The following is a 25,089-nucleotide window of genomic DNA, read 5'->3' as shown; positions in this document are numbered from 1 at the left end:
ACCTACATACTTATAATGGGGGACCAGCTCAATTTGGGCTCTACTCAAGGTACAGATATAGAGGTATTTAGTATAAAAACATAAATTAGTGTTAAATGTTGATAAAACCAAGTTTAAGGTCGGTGATCAATTCTTGAATTGAATCAAAGCCAAGCTGAAGGTTGTGAATGAGCTTATCTGCAATATACACCGAGTATACTAAACATTAGGAACACCTTCCTTAATATTCAGCTGCACCCCCTCCCCTTTAGCCCTGAGAACAGCCTCAATTTGTCCAGGCATGGACTCTAGGTGTTGAAAGCATTCCACAGGGATGCTGGCCCATGTTGACTTCAATGCTTCCCACAGTTGTGTTAAGTTGGCTCGATGTCCTTTAGGTGGTGGGAATTGTTGATACACACTGGAAATTGTTGAGCGGGAAAACCCTGCAATGTTGCAGTTCTTGACACACTCAAACCGGTGTGCCTGGCACCTACTACCATACAGTACCCCGTTCAAACACACTTAAATCTTTTGTCTTGCCCATTCACCCTCTGAATGGCACACACACAATCCATGTCTCAATTGTCTCAAGGTTTAAAAATGTATTCTTTAACCTGTCTCCTCCCCTTCGTCTAAAGTGACTTGAAGTGGATTTAACAAGTGACATCAATAAGGGATCATAGCTTTCACCTAGATTCACCTGGTCAGTCTGTCATGGAAAGAGCAGGTGTTCTTAATGTTTTGTATACTCAGTGTATGTCTAAATAATCTTCAAATGTTTTCATCTTGTATCTCTTTCCGAGTCAACCTTGTGAGCAGTGGACACAATGAGAATGTAACAGTGCCGTATAGCATCTCACAGGACATTGTGAAGTTGTTTTCATAATTTAATATTGGCATCAACAGACATTTCTGTAACATAGTAGGGGGATAGTTGACATATAGGCCTACATGATCTAAAGTAGACAGTTAAATAATTCATCTTTGAGGCTTTCAAACGTTTTCTTTTTACAACAAATTGCGCTCAAGCCATACTTTTGTTTGTCGCAATCATATATATCATCTCCTAATTATTTTAGTTTTCCAAAGAGATAAAAACACAGAGTAAGTAATCATGGTCTGGTTCCTATCCACTATCCACCCCTTTTTAAACATGTCTCTCCCTATCATTACAATTGGTTTTGTCTCTGACTGTAGTTACATGAAACAATAACTGTTTCACTGTTCTGGTTTTATTTCGACAATTAAAACATATTCATTTCAGAGCTGACTTCCAGTCATCTACTATCCAACTGCCATCATCCCCCTTTCTATCCTTCATCATCCCTTCTTTCTTTCCCTCATCATCCCTTCTTTCTTTCCCTCATCATCCCCCTTTCTTTCCATAATCATCATCCCTTCTTTCTTTCCCTCATCATCCCTTCTTTCCCTCATCATCCCTTCTTTCTTTCCCTCATCATCCCCCTTTCTTTCCATAATCATCATCCCGTCTTTCTTTCCCTCATCATCCCTTCTTTCCCTCATCATCCCTTCTTTCTTTCCCTCATCATCCCTTCTTTCCCTCATCATCCCTTCTTTCTTTCCCTCGTCATCCTCCTTTCCCCCCTCATCATCCCCCTTTCTTTCCATAATCATCATCCCTTCTTTCTTTCCCTCATCATCCCTTCTTTCCCTCATCATCCCTTCTTTCTTTCCCTCATCATCCCTTCTTTCCCTCATCATCCCTTCTTTCTTTCCCTCGTCATCCTCCTTTCCCCCCTCATCATCCCCCTTTCTTTCCCTCATCATCCTCCTTTTTCCCCCTTCATCATCCCTTCTTTCTGCTTTTATATCTCCATCATAATGATTATCTGAGTGCAGCTGCCTAATTACATTTACGTCATTTGGCAGACGCTCTTATCCAGAGCAACTTACAAATTGGTGCATTCACCTTATGATATCCAGTGGAACAACCCCTTTACAATAGTACATCTATATATATATTTTTTTTTGGGGGGGGGGGGGGGGGGGGGGGGTTAGAAGGATTACTTTATCCTATCCCAGGTATTCCTTAAAGAGGTGGGGTTTCAGGTGTCTCCGGAAGGTGGTTATAATTATGTGAAACAATAGCTATTTAATGTTTCTGGTTTTGTTTCAACAATAAAAAAAGAATAATACTTTCAAAGCTCACTTCCATCCACCCCCTCCCACTCTTCTGCCTATCATTATGACTACCTCTGTGTGTGACTGCCCAAAACACAGACACACACATACAATGCGCACGCACACACACACACACACACACACACATATACCCCCCATACACACCTGCCCCCCCCCCCCCCCCACACACACACACCATTCTAAATATGTATCAATGTGATTGCTTCTCTCTGAGTGACTGATTCACATCAGTGATTCACAGAGCTGATAACCCAGCCCAGGGTAATGAAATACTCACCGGCTGACAAATGACATTTTTCACACAGCAGCCCTTATTCGATTTGGCCCCCTATTAAATGTCTTCCACTCTTTGTGGCTTGTGTTGGTTTGGTTCACTCCTGCTGTTGTTGTGTGTCTCATATGCCTCAACTATATAATAAGGTTTCAGAAATGATTAACATTTTGCTCGGTCCTGCATGCTCATTCCACATTTTCTGGATAAGATTTGGCCCACTCTTAAAACGTCTCCTCCTCTCTGAGGATTGGCTTTAGCCTGGTTAAACCAACGTGAATGATGTTCTCATAATGGTGAACACAGCATTCCGTTTGGTTTAGGCTAGCTTGGCTCAGCCTTACGTTTTCCACTGCTGTTCAGACAGATTTGGTCTCCCTGTTTAAATGGCTTCTTCTGTGTTTTTGTTTGGCTAAGACTCAGGTTTAAGACCCATATCAACCCACAGGCCTATCCGTATTTTTATTAAGGCTTAAAGGGAGGGGGAAATAAATTAAATCAACAATCTGGAGCTGAATTGCAGGGATATCTTACTGTATTTTCACCAGCAGGAAACATCCCTGTAACTTTAATGGGAGTAAAAAGGTTCATGGTACCAATCTACACGTCGTTCCAAATTTCAGTCATTTATGGATAAAGACTTTAATCCAGTTAAACTTTGTGATAAAAGTCACCCTCTGTGGGAACATACAGCACAAGCTCAAATCTGTTCTGTTCCGCAGTGTGGTGCATGGTGGGTATTTTTCTCTGATAATTCCAGGAAAAGAGCACAGTGTTTCCACCCAGGAATTGCTTTCTCTCACCTTTTGTACCCACTAGCCAGCAGCACTGACACATGAGCACTGATTTTGCAGAAAGTTTTACTTGCAATGATTGTGGAATGTGGTTATACTACCATATGTGGTTATACTACCTATAGTTGAATGCACTGATTGTCAGTAGTTCTGGATAAGCGCATCTGCTAAAGGACTAACATATAAATGTAATGACTTGCCTAAGGATTGCCTTTGTAAGAGCTAAGTGACAATCAAGGGAAAAGTGTGTTTTTTGTATTCTGTCCATGTGCTACTTGGTTCTACTTAATAATCACCTGACACAGTAGCAGCAGTACAACTTAATGTACTACACACAGACACGTACACACACACACCAGTGGAGGCTGCTGAGGGGAGGACAGCTCATAATAATGGTTGGAATGGAGCAAATGGAATGGCATCAAGCCATGTGTTTGATGTATCTGATACCATTCCACTCTATTCCGCTCCAGCCATTACCACGAGCCCATCCTCCCTAATTAAGGTGCCACCAACCCCCTGTGACACACAAACACTAATGTACAGAGTGTACCGTGGGCACTCCCTCACGTAAGGTGGAAGAGAGGAGAAAGAGATGTCTGCCCTTGGTAAGGTGGAAGAGAGGAGAAAGAGATGTCTGCCCTTGGTACGGTGGAAGAGAGGAGAAAGAGATGTCTGCCCTTGGTAAGGTGGAAGAGAGGAGAAAGAGATGTCTGCCCTTGGTAAGGTGGAAGAGAGGAGAAAGAGATGTCTGCCCTTGGTACGGTGGAAGAGAGGTGAAAGAGAGTACGTCTGTGTCACGTAGACCGAGCCACTCAGCGACCTGATGAGGTGTGCTACTGCCCATTAGCTTGTTTTTTTACCTCCCTTGCTGAGTAGGGAAGTCATTTTCCCCCGCACGTGACCTGGGATTACGACATCACCTCAGCAGGTGCTCGTCTACATTACAGGGACCCGACAGCGAGGCCATCAAAAAGAGCAGCATCGCATTAGTGGAAACCAAGACTGTTCTCTGGGCAGGCCTGGTTGTAGCTAGACATGTTACATTTTAGCTAACCCTTTTCCTAATTATCTTAACAGGCCACGTTAATTGTCCTAACCTGCCACGTTAATTCTCCTAACCTGCTATGAAAAGTCACTTCTGCTAATCAAAACCAGCAGACCTGCCCTGAGAACAGTCTTGGTTTTCACTATTGCAATACAGCTCAAAAAGGGAGGGGGGAGAGGGTCCACTAGAGAGTGGACCTGACCCTCGAGAGGGGGAGAGGAGGGAGGGAGGAGGGAAGACGGTCCACTTAGTAGGGGTGTCACCCCCTCCAGCCCTCCTTCTTAGTTCCATACACACAGTGGTCAATTACAGAGGGATGGGGGGGTGGAACTAGAGAGATAACAGGAGGAAGAGAAAGACCACACACACACACACACACACACACACACACACACACACACACACACACACACACACACACACACACACACACACACACACACACACACACACACACACACACACACACACACCATCTAGTAGGATCAGAGAGGTCAACATGACTAACGACGCTAATGCTCCATGAGTACGTCCTCACGGTCACCACCGCTCTCTCTCTCACACACACACACACACACAGAACACTAGGCTGCTAGCCGTGTGCTAACCACTGCTAACTAATTAGCACCCATTGAGGGGGACTTGTCGTTCCGTTGGATGAAATTGGAACGTTCAAGTGGGAACAACAAATGAATGTAGGTTAATAAATGATATCAGTCATCATGGTGGTTGGTGTAATTAGGAGGGTTAATAGTTTGACATGTTGTACAATCAGACTGAAAAGAGACAAAACATGAAAAGAGACTTGAGAAGTGTGTTCTTTCAGAGATGACATCCTGTGACATGGTTATAACCACTAACATATCTGGACTGCAGGTAAATGAGGCTACATTAAATCTAGATGTCACCGTGTAATCTCAACAGCGGGGCCATCAAGAGGGAGGGGGAGGCGGGGGAGGAGGAGGGAACCACTTAGGGAAGGCCGTGTTTTTTGTTGTTGTACCATGTTAACTTTCGCTTGAATACCAACCTAAGTGATTTGGTCATGTGTACGTACCTACAATGTGAAATATTTGTTGTTCACAGGGGCCGACGTGTGAGAACACACACTAAGCATCTCGTTCAACAGAGTGACGTTGTTGTCACTAAATGTTCAAGTTTCAGGTTTTATTTGTCACATGCACAAGTAGGGAAATGCTTAATTAACATGCAAGCCCTTGAGTTAGACCAGTAAGGTGGAAGACTGTTGCTGCCATCCTCCGAGTGTAGAGGTACTGCACTAAAAGAATAGGCATACAACCCAGGGATACAGTAGATGGCACTACAAATCCCACGAAGCCCCGCATGAGGGTCACGTCAGAGATTCCGCGCCAAAATTGACTGACCACCAGACAGGAACATCAACAACACACGGGGTGAGTGGGAATTTTATGTGCTTATCTTTCCTTTTCACTTGCTAAACGGCGTGCATTATTCAACTCAACGCAAGTAAGAAACTAAAATGTTTCTAACATGCATTAAACAAACTGCTTAGCTAGACAGTTAGCCCTAGATCACGACTCTCAGTTCCATTACTAGTACACAAGTCATTTGACGAAGGCGTCTTCTGTATGGGGTGAAGTATATATTCAATAAACAAAAATATTGTTTTTTCAAGGTGTTTGAAGCTGGTGCATAAAACCGAAAGTAAAAAAACGAAACTCAAGCACGGGAAGCATAGAAATCGAGCACATAACAGGTCTACCGCTAATTTGACTTGCTTTAATGAAAGTGACAGATCTATAACTTACATTTCTATGTGAATCTGGGTTACCCAAAAAGTTGCACAATGACGCTTTTAAAGGTGCACTATCGCTCTGCCATTTCCTCGTTGCTAAAATGAATGGTTTGCATTGTTCGTTTGTGACAACATAAGCAAGTATAGTGCAGAGAATCAATGTACCTTCTAAACTGCTGTAAAATATATTTTCCATAACCAAAAATAATGTATTCAACTGTTTGAAGCAGGTGTTCAAAACCAAAAGTAAGATGCAAAAACGAAACTTAAGAACGGGAAGCATAGAAATAGCGCACATAGTCTAGTAAGCGACAGATCTGTTCAAACTTTCAATGAGTGACATCTCTAACTCACATTTCTGTGAATTTGGTCGGGTCGCCTAAAAAGTTACATATTGTAGTTTTAAGAGCCACGATGCTTGGTCTGAACATTAACATGCATCGCTTGAGGTACGGTTTTGGAATCATAAGGACTTTATCTTTCTTACCAGCGAGAAATAATTTTCAAAAAACTAAAGGTTGAATTGATACAAATTTTTATAGGGTTAATGTTCCCACAAGGCCATATCTCCATGTTACAGCGCTTGTTTATGGGACATTTATGGAAGACAGAGGCGACCACCTGGGTCAATTCGCTATCTAGCATGCGCCGAACCCCTGTGTGTAAGCGTAACTTGGGAAGTGTAGTTTCTTTGGATGGAGCCACCCATAGTTGTATGGATCTGTGCAAAACTGCTACAGTAAGTGTATATTTTTCTTTGAAAGATTCTGTATTGCTGATGAAAAATAAGGGTAGGGTGTCTGTCCACCCACGAGGTTTGGTGATGAAATGTCACTTATTTATGGTATAAAATACATTTTACCAAGACACATATGATTCTTCATGTTCTGAATCGTCCAGTGGGGTCTTTCTCTACCATACCATTATATCCAAAAAGTCAGATTTCGTAACCTAAACATCCGATAATAAGCACCGAGCTCTGTTAGAGCCGTGCAGATTTCTCGCAGCGATTTTAGAGGATTTACATGTTGTTGTGGTATTCTGCAAAGTTGTTTCCACTGGTCACAAAAAGCTAAATTTAACATGACACGAGCGGAATTAAATGTCAAAGTCTTTGAAAATAAAAAGCTTGCGGTGCTCCGTTGACATTTCAGAGATACGCTTGTTCTTGTGAAAAATCTTACAAAAATTGATTTTTGCATTAATATGAAAAGCGTTTACTAAAATATAAAAATAATGCATGTCTTAAAATCGATATCTATCTTACCTCTATATTGTTTTATGTCCCCCGGATTTGAGAAGGATGACTAGTTCAACGCTGACCCTGTCAGTTAGCCTTAATTCTCGCACAGCATCCAGCCTAGTTGACGCAGTGCGATTTCCATATTCTTTACCACTTTTTATCTCATGCCTCCATTGAATTATTCACCCTAATTTTGGACAAGGGTAAAAACTCCAATAACTTTTGAATGAATTATGATAGAGACATGAGGTTTGGACCATTGGTTTTCCTAGAGGTGAAATGATGCGTTTTTGATTAGACACCCTATTAAGGGCCATATATTTCGAAAGCTGTATCGCAAGCGCTGATTGACGTTTCTAAATGGTAAAACACAGCGTGGGGATTGTGTACTGAACAAAAATATAAACGCAACAGGCAACAATTTCAAAGATTTTACTGAAGTACAGTTCATATTAGGAAATCAGCCAATTGAAATAAATGTATTAGGCTCTAATCTATGGATTTCATATGACTGGGAATACAGATATAAATCTGTTGGTCACAGATACTTTAACAAAAGAGGTAGGGGTGTGGACCAGGAAACCAGTCACTATCTGGTGTGACCATTTGCCTCATGCAGCATAACACATCTCCTTTGCATAGATTTGATCCAGCTGTTGATTGTGGCCTGTGGAATGTTGTGCCACAAAGTTGCTGGATTTTGGCGGAACTGGAACACACTGTCATACACATCAATCCAGGTCATCCCAAACATGCTCAATGGGTGACATGTCTGGTGAGTGTGCAGGCCATGGAAGAACTGGGACATTTTCAGCTTTCGGTAATTGTGTACAGGTCCTTGTGACATGGGGCCGTGCATTATCATGCTGAAACATGAGGTGATGGTGGCTGATGAATGGCACGACAATGGGCACTCTGTGCATTCAAATTGGCATCAATAAAATGCAATTGTGTTTGTTGTCCATATCTTATGCATGTCCATACCATAACCCCACCATGGGGAACTCTTTTCATAACGTTGACATCAGAAAATCCCTCGCCCACACAACGCCATACACGTGGTCTGCAGTAGTGAGGCCGGTTGGATGTACTGCCAAATTCTCTAAAATGAGGATGGTAGAGAAATTAACATTCAATTCTCTGGCAACAGCTCTGGTGGATATTCCTGCAGTCAGCATGCCAATTGCACGCTCCCTCAACTTGAGACATCTGTGGCATTGTGTTGTGTGACAAAACTGCACATTTTAGAGTGGCCTTTTATTGTCCCCAGGACAAGGTGCACCTGTGCAATGATCATGCTGTTTAATCAGCTTCTTGGTATTGCACACCTGTCAGCTGGATGGATTATCTTGGCAAATGAGAAATGCTCACGAACAGGGATGTAAACAGAGAAATAAGCTTTTTGTGCGTATGGAACATTTCTGGGATCTTTTATTTCAGCTCATGAAACAGGGGACCAACACTTTACATGTTGCGTTTATGTTTTTTGTTGAGTATAGTTGACATGGGCCAGTCGTGGGCGAAGCTAACCGCTGAAAACTGTAAGGCAGAATGCCGCCTAGAGTTTGAGAGCTAGCTCTGGCCCATGCCGTCGTTCGGCTGCACTCTCACTATCACCCTGACTTCTTTTAGTGACTGGCTTAAATGTACTTTCGTAACTCACCAAAGTAAAGATGTTGGCGTGCTGGGTCACGGTTGTCATTTCTCCAAAATACTTTGCATACTGCCACAGACTAGCTTAAGTCCACGTGCATTGGATTTGCAGTACTACCGACACATGCACGTGTTACTTCTACTGTGAATGGTTCACAGGTCAGCTGTTTGTTCACCCTCACCCGCCCGGAGTTACTAATAAGCCATCCACAACCGCTTGACTATATGTGATAAAGTGAAAATTTGAGGCCCGCATCCGACCCAAACCCTCTATAGAAAATGTGGTGTAGGCTACAGAGACAGGGGAACGATTTTTTTTGTCAGGGGGTGCAAGTTTTTTTTTTAAGCCGATGTTTGTGCTTATAATTTCTGACATTTTTGTTGGCTATTTGTTTGTCAACTTGTCTGTAATTAGATACATGCAGCTTCTCTTCTGTCATTATATGATGCCCTAAAAGTAAACCCTTACTCACCAGAATAATATATCGATAGAATCAATGCTTCAATCTAGTTGACATCAGTACAGTTTTCTTTGTCATTTTTGCTTCTTTCACAGAGGAAAGACGTTTAGGGACCAGTGAGAGAATTTTATAACAACAACAAAACGGGGATGATTTTCTGTGCAACATTTCAAAATTATCCCAGTTTTATCAGTTGTAAGGATATCGAAAGCTGTGTCCACCTGACCCTAAACCTGCCCCTCCCTGCGGATATAACCATTATGAGTCAACCCACCCATCACTATTCTACTGTTATTTCTAGCTGGTTATATCTTGTAATTGCTTGCTTACAATTTGATTGCTATTTCATGTTTCAAAATGTCAACATAGCTACTCACCAAGACCCTTGAAATGTAAGTTACAGTTGTTTAGGCTACTTATCCTTTACAGTTGTTTACAGATCACTTGTTGTTTACAGTGTTCTTTCTCTGTACAGTTGTTTACAGCTCTTGTTGTTTACAGTTGATTACAGACTTCCAGAAACAGACAGTGGAAGGTCACCATGGATCTCGGTGAGTTTGAAGCAGACAACTCGGTGAGCTGTCGCCTGGCTTCAGCAATACCCGACGTCTGCAAGACAGAAGACTGCTGTTTGGGTATCGATGAAGCCGGCAGGGGGCCTGTACTGGGTGAGTGGGCCTCCTTTTCAAATGTCATGGATCACTTAGTAGATCACTGAATGTCTGTTATCTAGCTGCTTGGTCATCATTTGATGTTGCTTGCTAATATCGTGCATTCGCTCCACCAGGACCCATGGTCTACGGAATATGTTTCTGTCCCGTCGCCAAAAAGGAAGATCTGAAGGACTTAAAAGTGGCAGGTAAGTTCATGATTATGTTATTTAAAGATATACAATAACATTCAAGAGGAATCCGTTAAATAATGAATCCATATACGTGTTGTGAAGGATGCCTGTGTGGCTGTATTGTCTGTGTCTGTGTCTCTTGTGACAAACCTTTTGAGGATCAACAAAGTTGATTCATGCATCTGTTTGTTGTACAAAGATGAGTTACTGTGTCTCCCTTTCTAGACTCGAAGACATTGACAGAGGCACAGAGAGAGGATCTATTCCGCAAGCTGGACGAGGCCAAGAGCTTTGTAGGCTGGGCTCTTCAGATTCTCTCACCCAACACCATCTCTACCAGCATGCTGCAGAGGTATTTAAACACAGACAGACAGACAGACAGACAGACAGACAGACAGACAGACAGACAGACAGACAGACAGACAGACAGACAGACAGACAGACAGACAGACAGACAGACAGACAGACAGACAGACAGACAGACAGACAGACAGACAGACAGACAGACAGACAGACAGACAGACAGACAGACAGACAGACAGACAGACAGACAGACAGAGAGCGAACAACCGAACACACACAGATGATTCTAACCGTTCTGCTCTTTCACAGGTCAAAATACAACCTGAATGCTCTCTCTCATGACGCAGCCATTGGCCTGGTACAGTTCGCCCTGGACAGTGGAGTACAGCTCAAAGAGGTACGGTACAAAGCATCTTGGTTATTTTAAACCATACATACAAACACACCAATATCGTCAATACAACATAACAAACCCTCTAAATGTTCTTTCTGCCCTTCTCTTTTCTCTCGCTCTGTCTTTCTATATTCTATTTTATGTCTCCCTCCCTCGCTTTCTCCCTTTCTCTCTATCGTATTCACTACCCTTCCAGCTATATAGACATGTTCTTTTGACTCGTTATTAACTGTGTATTTATTCCTTTTGTCACTATTTCTGTTTTTGTTGTTTTATTGTGTATCTTTAACTGCATTATTGGAATAGGACCTGTAAGTAAGTATTTATTTAGTAGTATTAGTATTAGTATTAGTATTAGTAGTATTTATTCCTTTTGTCACTATTTCTGTTTTTGTTGTTTTATTGTGTATCTTTAACTGCATTGTTGGAATAGGACCTGTAAGTAAGCATTTCACTGTTGTTTACGAAGCATGTGACAAATGAAATGTAATTTGATTGACTTGACCAACCTTTTATTACTACCCTGTCCCTGTCCCTTATCCTCCCTCCCTCTCCCTGTGTGTGACAGGTGTTTGTGGACACGGTGGGTCCTGCAGAGAAGTACCAGGAGAAGCTGTCCCAGCGGTTCCCCGGGGTGGAAGTGACCGTACGACCCAAAGCTGACTCCCTCTTCCCCATAGTCAGTGCTGCCAGTATCTGTGCCAAGGTTATATGTCACGCTAATGCCAAACTCTTCCTTTTTAAATTAAAAAATATATATTTTCCTCTGTCTCCTGTACCTCGAGACCAGGGATCTGAAAGTACTGGAGTGAAGGGTTTTGTCCCAGATTAGTAGTCCTCTTCAGGAGCAGGCTGAGGTAGCCTGAGTGCCAGTTTGTTTGTGCTATCATGCCAACTTCTTGTCAACCCTTGACAGCGATTAAGTTGACAGGCGTACAAACAGACCTGGGACCAGGATAAGGAGGAGGATCACTGGCCTAAATGATCTCTGCTGCTCCCTCAGGTGGCCAGGGACCATTCAGTAAAAGACTGGAACTTTCCAGAAGCCCTAGGAGAGGTGGATGCAGACTACGGCTCCGGCTACCCCAACGGTCAGTAGGGAAACACGTTAGGGAAAATCTTCACCCATCACACACTCTTTAATGGCTTGGCAACACTGGAACAATATATGAAGTTCAGCATCTTGTATTGAATCCCAGTTTAGTCAAATTTGACAAAAAATGTTGTCCTTTAATGGTAGAATGTGTTTTAACACTAGAAGTGCAGAGACCATCGTTTAAATGTTGTATTATTCTGAAATTGTAAAAGTCATGGCTGGTAAAGGATGGAGGCCCATCTTTTGTGTTAAATAGACGTTTGTAGAAATACAGTAGTGTTTTAGTGCTGTAATGGTAGAATTGACTTTTTTGTTTTTGTTGTGTGTCTTCCAGACCCGAAGACGAAGGCATGGCTGTTGAAAGAGCTTGACCCGGTGTTTGGCTACCCTCAGTTTGTCAGGTTCAGCTGGAGCACCACACAGACCCTGCTGGACAGCAAGGCTGTCACCGTACACTGGTGAGGAGAGATGGGCTAGGGGGACTGGGGTGGGATGAGGGTCTGCGTTGAAAGAGGGGGTACAGGTGAAGAAGGGTTTGGAGAGGGGCCAGGGAAGGGAGTGGTAGATGGTGAAAAGTACTCAGTGTTTACCCTATATTCTACTAATGTATTTTAGTACTATACAAGTGTTTCAGCTTTGTGAAAACGGAAGAGGCCATTGTAATGTGAGAGCTGTGTTTGTTTACATTCAGTAGAACAAGTTCACATAACTATTTGTGTGTAATCAGGGATGATGATGAGGAGGATGGGGAGAAGGCTGCAGCCCGTCAGAACAACACCTCCATGCTCTCCTACTTCAAGGCAGGCTCCAAGACCTCCGCCCAGCAGAGCAACACACACCAGACACACCGCTTCTTCACAGAGAGGAGACTGCAGAGCCTGGCCACACTCTGAGACAAGGAGAGGAATACACACACCCACTGAGACATGGTGCAGAACACACACACACACACACACACACACACATATTCTGTTTGAAGTCTCTGTCCACTGTTTCCAGATGTATATGAAATGTGACCTATACTTAATTACAATATTACTGAAATAGTGTTCCTTCCAAAAAATGGGTATTAGGTGTGTTAAAAAGCAGCTTTTCTGTGTTGGAATGGTGTGGGTGTACCCCAACAGCAGAAGGGTGTGGTTGTATACTGGTCATAAAAAATATTCATGCGAGTAGACCGCCTACTTGCCAGCTCCTCCTCCTCAGGAGGCGGGTTTTCTGTGGGTTTTATTTTTCTCCAATTTATTATTTGGCCACAAATACGAGTATAGGACGAGTCAACAACATTATTTGTGTATGAGTTAACAGAATATTAACTTTAAAAAAAGTTACATTTTCACTGGACAGTTACTTAAAGATATGTAGAGGAACACACACATACTTAACTGCAGATGTAGAATACTAACGTTTTTTTAAGGCTGTGTGTATGACCACAAACCTTTCTATAGACCGTTTGCTGTGAAGACCACTGACTGAATGATCGATTGAAAAGGACTTGGAGCCCAACTTCATGAACTTTGTTGTCATTTGAATAATACTAATGTGAAATGAACAATAAATATATATTGTTTCTAAATAATTGTCTATTTCTTTCATAGAGTTCAGGAAAGGAAATGGTGTTTAGTTCAGGTATGTTTTTATTATTGCATTAGTGAATACTGCGGTTGGTAGGTAGTGCTCAACTTTCATATTCCCACACTGCCCCCATGTGGTGAAAAACATACACTTCAAGATATGTTTCATGTAAATCCTCTCCCGAACAATCTTGCTGTTGCCTTTATACGAGTTATACACCACAACTTTCCATAGGCACTGGAAATCACCTTCTACTTGAATAATTAGGAGTGTTCAGGAAGTCTTAAAGGTAATATGTTGTATAAGCATAAGTACAGCTCCTATTATGACTGCCTACTATTATTCTAATGCTTCATACTCAGTGACAGACTTAAGACAAGTAATACATAAGCCTACAGTTATCATGCAAAATGCATATTAATGCAAGATATACTATACTGAGTTTCCCTGAGAAAATACCAGTGATATTTGCATAGAGTAAATAAAGTGACCATTGTGTAAATGACATTTATACACAATAGATTGGGTACACAAGTCTGACAATTGTCTTGTTAACTAAAATGATAGCGAGTTTGGCATTGCATCAAGTGTCCGCTGGTAATTTTCTGTCTCTGAATCTCTGAACTCAACTCATACAGTCTTGGGCATCCTCTGTTGTTGACATGGCAACCGGGCTTACATCATGCGTCTTATAATCTTCAGAAATTCCATCTTCTGTTTTCCCCCTGGGGAGTTGAGTGTGACTCGGGTAAATTGAAATTCCCTGCATCTCACCAAGTTTTCTTCTAGGCTTTATTCAGCAGACACTAGTCAACACAGGTGTCTATAGGTATGACCAAAATACACACAATAACAAGTTTTCAGCTACGTATCTAAGGCGTTAGCTAACCTATTCATCGTCCGTTAGCCTTCATTGCCCTTCTGCTTGGAATCCACTATCTTCTTCCCCATGTTCATAGCCACAGTGGACACAGCGAAGGAGGAGAGGATGATGATGGATGTGCCTACAAACTGTGTGGAGGCCCCTCTGGGGGCTACCTTCATGGCCCTCCTGGGGAGGGAGTCAGGGTCTGCAGCCTGGGCCGCCATGGTCTGGGCAATGGGCTTCATGGATTTCTCTGGTGGTCTGTTAGAGACTGGAGCTCAGATACTTCTGGAGCTGATGGTTAAGTCCTTTTGCCCCACAAAGAGCTGCTTCTGGGGCTGGGACTCTCTTTGGTCCAGTGGAGCTCAGGCAAACATCCGGGGACTGGAGGAGGCTAAATCCACTTGCCCACTCCGAGAGCTGCTTCTGGAGCTGGCGTTCAACAGGCTCTGCCTGGATCTCTCTCTCTCAGCTGGAGCTCAGTCAGGCATTCATCCAGAGACTGAAGGCTAGGTCCACCGGCCAACTTCGAGAGCTGTTTCTGGGCCTGGAAACTCAACACTGACTGCCTCTTCTGGAAGCCTCAAATCAGGTAAACATCCAGTCTACAGTCCACACAGTAAGTAATGTCCTAGTTCAGCCTTGATCCCTCTAGTCTCTCCTGTCTGCCTTTTATAACCTCCCAAGCCTGTTCCCATGGAGCTCTACCTCAAATCCCTCTGAGTTAGCGCTGTCTGTGTCCAGCTCCGTCAATGTGATTGTAAATAGATTAGGACAACTGGCTGACATTGGAGAGGGCTAAGCTTTATCAGTGTCATGACTGTCCTGTGAGGATCCAAATAGGTCAGATCAGCTTTGCAATAAATAACTTCAACCAGACCCTCTCTCACCTGCAGGGGGGGGACCGGTGGGGGTTAATTGTAAATCAAGGACCGAACATTCAGCATCTCCCTCTCCAATGTTCACCAGAGGAATGTGCCTTTGTCCTAAGAAGATTTTCCCCACCAAAAATCTAAAACTTTCAAATGCAACTATTGAACAATATTTCTAACATAGAACATGGGGAATGGGCAGAGGTGACCTAAAAGAACACTAATGTTATATTGTGATGTCATTGCAAATGTTATAAAGGAAATACTGTAACTTGAAAAGTATACACACGATAAGTACGAAGTTTCCATCCTCTGCGATGTGCATGCTATATGAAAAAATGATGAAAGTATTTTTGTTAAGAGAGGGACATGATTTTAGGAGCCATAAGAGATAATAGTTTTACATAACTTTGCACAGTGACAAGCCACGCCCCTGAGTGAGGTCAGAGAGCGTGTCAGCCTGACGGAACTGCCCTTTCTAACAAACTGTATAAAATTATGGGTTAAGAATTAACATATCAGACCAGAGAGACATTGAGCTGCAGCTCACGTTTAAAGTGGTTTGAACTCTGAATCTCAACACGAGGTAGAGATGATAAACTCCCCTCCCAGACAATCACAGGTACGGCTGATTAGCTGTCCTAAGTAAAGTATCTAGAAAAACGAATTTAAGTGGGACAATTCTACTACTCTCTTCAAACCATCAGATTCTGTTACTCTCATCACCCCACTGGGAACCATCAACACAGCTGGCTAGCCTATCTTCAAGAAGCATCTTCCAGAGTGAATGGAAGTAGAATGAACTCTGTAGTTCTGTTCAGGACTACACAACAAGTCACCGGATACCGGACGACTGCAGAGAACAACAGTAGAAGATGGGTGGAGACCCCTTTTGGACAATCAGAGCCTTACAAGCGTGCTGCAAAAAGGCCCAACACCCTTTCCAAGTAGGCCCTGTCTACCGAGAGAAACAAAGGATTTTCACGTAAATACATTCATGATTGCTTACTCCAAGCGGCAGTGGTTCGTGTGCAAAGTGAGAGTAGTTTCTAAATGTACCAACGTTAAGTGTCTGTCCCTCTCTCGCCCTCGCCCTCGCCATGTCTTTTTGTAACAAGCAGCCATATTGTTGTCAGTCCGCTAGGGACATGTTTCTTATGTATTAAGTGTGTATGTTTATCCTGTGTTACCATTTAGTTAACTAGTAAATAAATAATTAAACAATTTTATGTAGTACTGAATCATAAGTAAGCCTCGGGTTTTTGCAGATACAAGGTTATGACTGTTCAGAATGATCATATGATACGAGGTAATGATTAATACGTTGACTGTTTATGGATGTGATAGGTAAAGACCTTTAGAGTTTAATTCGGTAGATGGTAACGCTTTAAAGAACCCCTCTCGTGGTGCCCCAAATCCTAATGAATTAATTGTTACATGATTAATTGAATCAGGTAACAATTAAACGTAGTTAGCTGATTAGATAAATAACAGTCATCAGATTAATAAAAGTAAGGTGACAACACCAGCACCAGTGGCCAAAGTCACTCAATGGGTTTAATAGTACTGGAAGAACCGCTGCTGTGCCAAACTGTCAGAGGTGAATGGAGACGATCAGAGGATAGCATTTCCTTCTGTTGCTGTGGGTGTTTGTGTGTTGTCCACTGTATTAATGCGAGTAGGACCACCTGGCCTCTCGATCCAGTATCGTCCTGACCTAACCTCTGGTAGAGACATAAGAGGGTATTCTTCAGAGCAGGTTCAATGAGTTAGTCAGATAACTTCATTAAACATCCAGATATAACTATTGATGTTCTGGTTCATTAAGAAAGCTACACTTAGATATGTGTTTTTGGTTGTTGATTCAGTTAGACCATACCTATTCTAATCTTAAAATATTCAGGCAAGTTAGCTGGTTAAGTTATTGCTCCTGCTTTGTAGTATACCCCTCTGGTGGTCCTCCTGGGGTTCATAAAGTGGAAAACATAACACACTAACAAACCACAGAAAATGAGAGAAGGAAATGGTACAGGTCAGGTCAAGAGAGTAGGCTACCTAGCCATCCAAAAGAGGGGCTTTATAATCTAATATTGCTCGTTTTATATAGGCTAATGTCTATATTTATGTACTTATGTAAAACCAGTGGCATAGGTGAGATTATATCACGTGTCTTGTCTAACAGTCATAAATTCCCCTACAAGCCACATTTTTTCTTCCTTGAACAGAACTTGATAAAAACAGTGGGTGAATTTAATCAGTGGAATGCTCCCCTCACAGAAAACAAGGCAATGTACGGTTTTGGGACCAGAAGGTGCATCGAGGTGACTGGGAAGTTGGAACCTAACCAAACGATAACTCACCAGGTGCAACGTTCGAATCGTAGGCCGTTATATAGCTGCAATACAGCAGATACATCGGTCCTTAGCTCATGCTTTCAACACCGAGGACAGTGTCATGGCGCCAGGAATAGGGCTACCTCGGTAACCTAGGCAACACCGGGTCCACGGTCCCTAATCCCCGCGGCTCTTAATTGTCGTAATGAGATTGGTATGTTGGCTGTTCTTTTCCGCTTCTGGTATAGAACACTGAACACATCATGAGTCATGACATCAGGCCTCTGAATCTGGGAGAACCTTCTGTTACGGAAAATTACACATCGCCAGGTTTTAGTGTGTATCACATTTGCACATTTTAGTCATTTAGCAGAAGCTCTGATCCAGAGCGACCTACAAGAGAAATGAGGGTTAAATGCCTTGCTCAAGGGCACATTGGCAGATTGTCACCTAGCCGGCTCTGGGATTCGAACCAGCGACCATTATGCTACCCAGTTTATCATACGCCACCATCTATTGTCTCAGCATCAGATTAATTCCAGTCAGGGTTTGGGTCAATACCATTTCAATTCCAGAAAGTAAACCCAATTCCAATTCTCTTCAATGCTTTTCCATTTTCAATGAGGAAAATGTGCAATTGGAATTTGGTTTACTTTCTGAATTGACTGGAATTGAAATGGGAATTGACCCCAACCATGATTGCAGTTTTTCATAATGTAGCTACAAGCAATAATACATCACCAGAAAGGTGGTGCCCATAGAAGATGTGTTAGGATTCAAGTGATGATCAAGGCATTGTGAACAACAGGCTAAATCTGACCACTGATGCATAGGCCTATGTTTAAAGTCCCTTTATGAAACCACCCTGGAGATAGGATCAAATAGTATGAGTAGGACAACACTGATGACACAGGAGCTATGAACACGATACATGATCAGTCGGGATTCAGAGATGAGTAATGCACTATTCAGAGGGGTTGGGTTAAATGCGGAAGACACATTTCAGTTGAATGCATTCAGTTCTACAACTGACTAGGTATCCCCATTTCTCTTAAATGGGATATAGGGTGCCATTTCAGACACACCATAGAGTATCTGATTTCTCCATCCTTTCTGGCGGTATTGTGTCCATGGCATGCACGCCATATCCAATTCATCACTGGCCACCATGGTAATCTGTTGGTTTGGATGGAATAGAAGAGAGGGAACATTTCCAGTTAGCTAGATATGCCTATGCTGCTATCAATACATACTCTGGGGGTCAGATCAGGTCATGCCCAGTTCAAAAGAATAGAGATGAGTTACATAGATCTCAAGTTAAAGAACAGAGTCCCAGGTTAAGAGACATTAGTAGACATTCCAAGTGAAATTCCAAGTGATTCTGTGCCAAGGACCACCTGGTCCACACTGACTCAGGCAAATGATCTGGAAGACATGGATCTATCTGGTTAAATCCTCCTATTAGATCTCCGATCTATGACATGTTGTAGTGTCAATAAATTGCCTACTGAAAGAGCCCTGCTATCCTCATCGTTGCCTTCCAACAGATGGCGAGATGGAGGCGAGGAGAGAGGACGCAATAAAATAGTTTTGCTGTCCTAGCGGTTAGTTCTGTGAAACCCGACACGCATGTACTTCCTAGTGCTACCGGAGTCGGCATGGGTTCGAATCTGACCCATGGTCTTCTGACTCGCAAACTCTCCCTCCTTTCCTGTGTCCTCTTCACTATACCAAACATACATAAAACCCTTAGAAAATATACATGTCAAGAAAATACTTTGATGATTTGATTTTCAATTGAGATTCACCTCATGAGAATCTTGTGTGGACAGACTAGGTAACATCTAATTTGCGGAATTACGCGAAATTGAAATGCTGTATTTCCGAGATGAATAACCCCATGGTCTCAGTCTTACTGCAGGGACACCCCTCTACCACAAGGTGCTGCTGTTGCACTGTAGTGAACATGTATTGTGTGTGAACCACCTTGTGTGACACTGTAATACAGTAATCACTGTGGATGATGTAGACATCAATAAAGCCCAGTGGGTTATGGTGACATGCTGTTAGTCACTACTCCTGTGATGTCCTGATGTCTTGGAGGGAGGGAGGGAGGGAGGGAGGGAGGGAGGGAGGGAGGGAGGGAGGGAGGGAGGGAGGGAGGGAGGAGGGAGGGAGGGAGGGAGGGGGAGAGAGAGAGAGAGAGAGAGAAAGAGTGGGAGAGAGGGAGAGAGAGATTAAAGTGCATTATGGTACCAGACTGTGTACAAAGGGACACCTTCACATTCAGTCACAGTCAGAAATGAGGGGAAGGGACGGAGTAGTACGAGTCTTTAACACAGCCAGGTACAGGCCTCCAACAGATGTCACAGCCAGGTAGAGACCTACAACAGATGTCACAGCCAGGTAGAGGACTACAACAGATGTCACAGCCAGGTAGAGGTCTACAACAGATGTCACAGCCAGATAGAGCCAGGTAGAGGCCTACAACAGATGTCACAGCCAGGTAGATGCCTACAACAGATGTCACAGCCAGGTAGAGGACTACAACAGATGTCACAGCCAGGTAGAGGCCTACAACAGATGTCACATTCAGGTAGAGGCCTACAACAGATGTCACAGCCAGGTAGAGCCAGGTAGAGGCCTACAACAGATGTCACAGCCAGGTAGATGCCTACAACAGATGTCACAGCCAGGTAGAGGACTACAACAGATGTCACAGCCAGGTAGAGGCCTACAACACATTTCACATTCAGGTAGAGGCCTACAACAGATGTCACAGCCAGGTAGATGCCTACAACAGATGTCACAGCCAGGTAGAGGCCTACAACAGATGTCACAGCCAGGTAGAGGCCTACAACAGATGTCACAGCCAGGTAGATGCCTACAACAGATGTCACAGCCAGATAGAGGCCTACAACAGATGTCACAGCCAGGTAGAGGCCTACAACACATGTCACAGCCAGGTAGAGGCCTACAACAGATGTCACAGCCAGGTACATTTACATTTTAGTCATTTAGCAGAAGCTCTTATCCAGAGCGACTTACAAATTGGTGCATTCACCTATAATATCCAGTGGAACAACCACTTTACAATAGTGCATCTAAATCTTTTAAGGGGGGGGTTAGAAGGATTACTTTATCCTATCCCAGGTATTCCTTGAAGAGGTGGGGTTTCAGGTGTCTCCGGAAGGTGGTGATTGACTCCGCTGTCCTGGCGTCGTGAGGGAGCTTGTTCCACCATTGGGGTGCCAGAGCAGCGAACAGTTTTGACTGGGCTGAGCGGGAACTGTGCTTCCTCAGAGGTAGGGAGGCGAGCAGGCCAGAGGTGGATGAACGGAGTGCCCTTGTTTGGGTGTAGGGCCTGATCAGAGCCTGAAGGTACGGAGGTGCCGTTCCCCTCACAGCTCCGTAGGCAAGCACCATGGTCTTGTAGCGGATGCGAGCTTCGACTGGAAGCCAGTGGAGAGAGCGGAGGAGCGGGGTGACGTGAGAGAACTTGGGAAGGTTGAACACCAGACGGGCTGCGGCGTTCTGGATGAGTTGTAGGGGTTTAATGGCACAGGCAGGGAGCCCAGCCAGCAGCGAGTTGCAATAATCCAGACGGGAGATGACAAGTGCCTGGATTAGGACCTGCGCCGCTTCCTGTGTGAGGCAGGGTCGTACTCTGCGAATGTTGTAGAGCATGAACCTACAGGATCGGGTCACCGCCTTGATGTTGGTGGAGAACGACAGGGTGTTGTCCAGGGTCACGCCAAGGCTCTTAGCACTCTGGGAGGAGGACACAAGGGAGTTGTCAACCGTGATGGCGAGATTATGGAACGGGCAGTCCTTCCCCGGGAGGAAGAGCAGCTCCGTCTTGCCGAGGTTCAGCTTGAGGTGGTGATCCGTAATCCACACTGATATGTCTGCCAGACATGCAGAGATGCGATTCGCCACCTGGTTGTCAGAAGGGGGAAAGGAGAAGATTAATTGTGTGTCATCTGCATAGCAATGATATGAGAGACCATGTGAGGATATGACAGAGCCAAGTGACTTGGTGTATAGCGAGAATAGGAGTGGGCCAAGAACAGAGCCCTGGGGGACACCAGTGGTGAGAGCACGTGGTGCGGAGACAGATTCTCGCCACGCCACCTGGTAGGAGCGACCTGTCAGGTAGGACGCAATCCAAGCGTGCGCGGTGCCGGAGATGCCCAGCTCGGAGAGGGTGGAGAGGAGGATCTGATGGTTCACGGTATCAAAGGCAGCAGATAGGTCTAGAAGGATGAGAGCAGAGGAGAGAGAGTTAGCTTTAGCAGTGCGGAGAGCCTCCGTGAGAGGTAGAGGTAGAGGCCTACAACACATGTCACAGCCAGGTAGATGCCTACAACAGATGTCACAGCCAGATAGAGGCCTACAACAGATGTCACAGCCAGGTAGAGGCCTACAACACATGTCACAGCCAGGTAGAGGCCTACAACAGATGTCACAGCCAGGTAGAGGCCTACAACAGATGTCACAGCCAGGTAGATGCCTACAACAGATGTCACAGCCAGGTAGAGGCCTACAACAGATGTCACATTCAGGTAGAGGCCTACAACAGATGTCACAGCCAGGTAGAGGCCTACAACAGATGTCACAGCCAGATAGAGGCCTACAACAGATGTCACAGCCAGGTAGAGGCCTACAACACATGTCACAGCCAGGTAGAGGCCTACAACAGATGTCACAGCCAGGTAGAGGCCTACAACCATGTCACAACTGGAGACAAAAGACTGGAGACAAATTATACATTTCTTCGTTACATTTTCAAATAATACATTTGTGACATCAATATTTAAAACATATATATATATATAAATACTTATTTCCCTCATTAAAATGCAAATCATTTTATAAAATTTTTGACATGCGTTTTTCTGGATTTTTTTGTTGTTATTCTGTCTCTCACTGTTCAAATAAACCTTCCATTACAATTATAGACTGATCATTTCTTTGTAAGTGGGCAAACGTACGAAATCAGCAGGGGATCAAATACTTTTTCCCCCCACTGTATATATATATCAAAAATGTTACAAATTATACATTTCTTCGTTACATTTTCAAATAATACATTTGTGACATCAATATTTAAAACATATATATATATATATATGTTTTAAATATTGATGTCACAAATGTATTATTTGAAAATGTAACGAAGAAATTTATAATTTGTAACATTTTTGATATATATATACAGTGGGGGGAAAAAGTATTTGATCCCCTGCTGATTTCGTACGTTTGCCCACTTACAAAGAAATGATCAGTCTATAATTTTAATGGAAGGTTTATTTGAACAGTGAGAGACAGAATAACAACAAAAAAATCCAGAAAAACGCATGTCAAAAATGTTATAAAATGATTTGCATTTTAATGAGGGAAATAAGTATTTGACCCCTCTGTAAAACATGACTTAGTACTTGGTGGCAAAACCCTTGTTGGCAATCACAGAGGTCAGACGTTTCTTGTAGTTGGCCACCAGGTTTGCACACATCTCAGGAGGGATTTTGTCCCACTCCTCTTTGCAGATCTTCTCCAAGTCATTAAGGTTTCGAGGCTGACGTTTGGCAACTCGAACCTTCAGCTCCCTCCACAGATTTTCTATGGGATTAAGGTTCGGAGACTGGCTAGGCCACTCCAGGACCTTAATGTGCTTCTTCTTGAGCCACTCCTTTGTTGCCTTGGCCGTGTGTTTTGGGTCATTGTCATGCTGGAACCCATCCACGACCCATTTTCAATGCCCTGGCTGGGGGAAGGATGTTCTCACCCAAGATTTGACGGTACATGGCCCCGTCCATTGTCCCTTTGATGCGGTGAAGTTGTCCTGTCCCCTTAGCAGAAAAACACCCCCAAAGCATAATGTTTCCACCTCCATGTTTGACGGTGGGGATGGTGTTCTTGGGGTCATAGGCAGCATTCCTCCTCCTCCAAACACGGCGAGTTGAGTTGATGCCAAAGAGCTCCCTTTTGGTCTCATCTGACCACAACACTTTCACCAGTTGTCCTCTGAATCATTCAGATGTTCATTGGCAAACTTCAGACGGGCATGTATATGTATTCTTAAGCAGGGGGACTTGCGGGCGCTGCAGGATTTCAGTCCTTCACGGCGTAGTGTGTTACCAATTATTTTCTTGGTGACTATGGTCCCAGCTGCCTTGAGATCATTGACAAGATCCTCCCGTGTAGTTCTGGGCTGATTCCTCACCATTCTCATGATCATTGCAACCACACAAGGTGAGATCTTGCATGGAGCCCCAGGCCGAGGGAGATTGACAGTTCTTTTGTGTTTCTTCCATTTGCAAATAATCACACCAAATGTTGTCACCTTCTCACCAAGCTGCTTAGCGATGATCTTGTAGCCCATTCCAGCCTTGTGTAGGTCTACAATCTTGTCCCTGACATCCTTGGAGAGCTCTTTGGTCTTGGCCATGGTGGAGAGTTTGGAATCTGATTGATTGATTGCTTCTGTGGACAAGTATCTTTCTTACAGGTAACAAGCTGCGGTTAGGAGCACTCCCTTTAAGAGTGTGCTCCTAATCTCAGCTCGTTACCTGTATAAAAGACACCTGGGAGCCAGAAATCTTTCAGATTGAGAGGGGGTAAAATACTTATTTCCCTCATTAAAATGCAAATTAATTTATAACATTTTTGACATGCGTTTTTCTGGATTTTTTTGTTGTTATTCTGTCTCTCACTATTCAAATAAACCTACCATTAAAATTATAGACTGATCCTTTCTTTATCAGTGGGCAAACGTACAAAATCAGCAGGGGATCAAATACTTTTTCCCCCCACTGTATATATATATATATTTTCATATATATATATATATATATATATATATATATATATATATATATATATATATATATATAGTGTATTTAAACATTTATCGAAACAGTAATATGAGATCTGGGCTCTGGTCAAAAGTAGTGCACTATATAGAGAATAGGGTGCCATCTGGGACGAGGCCTAACCAAGTCTAACCAAACACTATAGCATGAGGCTAGATTTATGATGAATTGAATGTTTATGTTAAATATATAGGATACAAACATTCCATTCCAGCTAAACAATGGATATAAAGCATTTTGCAACAAAACCCATTTTAATACACATCTGAAACCTATTCATTTAAAATCTGGAAACAGAAATATTTTACAAACAAATAAAGCTACCCATAAGCATTAATTTTTGATGTAAAATAGAGTTTTGTAAATAAACTCTTCAAATCTACCTTTCCGTTCTAGTCCAATTCCAATTCTCTTCCACCCTCTCCTCTATTTCTGCATCTGATTCACTAACAGTCTCCTTGATAGGTCTGAGCATTATGTCAGATGTCAACTATGCCAGCTGCTTTTGCAGATCAAGGAAAGGAAACGAGGTGGAAGGAA

The 25,089-nt window shown here is 43.2% G+C and overlaps 1 protein-coding gene across 3 annotated transcripts; it reads left to right on the top strand.

Moving 5' to 3' along the window:
- Positions 1-5,572: 5,572 nt before the first annotated feature.
- Positions 5,573-13,608, top strand: LOC123730715 (ribonuclease H2 subunit A). 3 transcript variants are annotated; one of them, XM_045707925.2, is made up of 9 exons: positions 5,573-5,673; positions 9,894-10,060; positions 10,180-10,251; positions 10,462-10,588; positions 10,849-10,936; positions 11,502-11,639; positions 11,937-12,024; positions 12,364-12,487; positions 12,757-13,608. In XM_045707925.2, the coding sequence occupies exons 2-9, from the start codon at positions 9,934-9,936 to the stop codon at positions 12,920-12,922; spliced, it is 930 nt and encodes a 309-aa protein (XP_045563881.1). In that variant the 5' UTR covers positions 5,573-5,673; positions 9,894-9,933; the 3' UTR covers positions 12,923-13,608. The 3 variants fall into 3 exon arrangements, with proteins under 3 accessions (XP_045563881.1, XP_045563882.1, XP_045563884.1); XM_045707926.2 differs by having other exon boundaries at positions 5,672-5,746; XM_045707928.2 differs by lacking the exon at positions 5,573-5,673 and adding an exon at positions 5,732-5,873.
- Positions 13,609-25,089: the final 11,481 nt, after the last annotated feature.

The sequence above is a fragment of the Salmo salar genome, chromosome 02 (assembly GCF_965601325.2).
Source record: "Salmo salar chromosome 02, fSalSal1, whole genome shotgun sequence".
In the NCBI taxonomy this organism is placed as follows: domain Eukaryota; kingdom Metazoa; phylum Chordata; class Actinopteri; order Salmoniformes; family Salmonidae; genus Salmo; species Salmo salar.
Note: the sequence above shows the minus strand (reverse complement) of the source record. Positions and strands in the feature narration are given on the sequence as shown.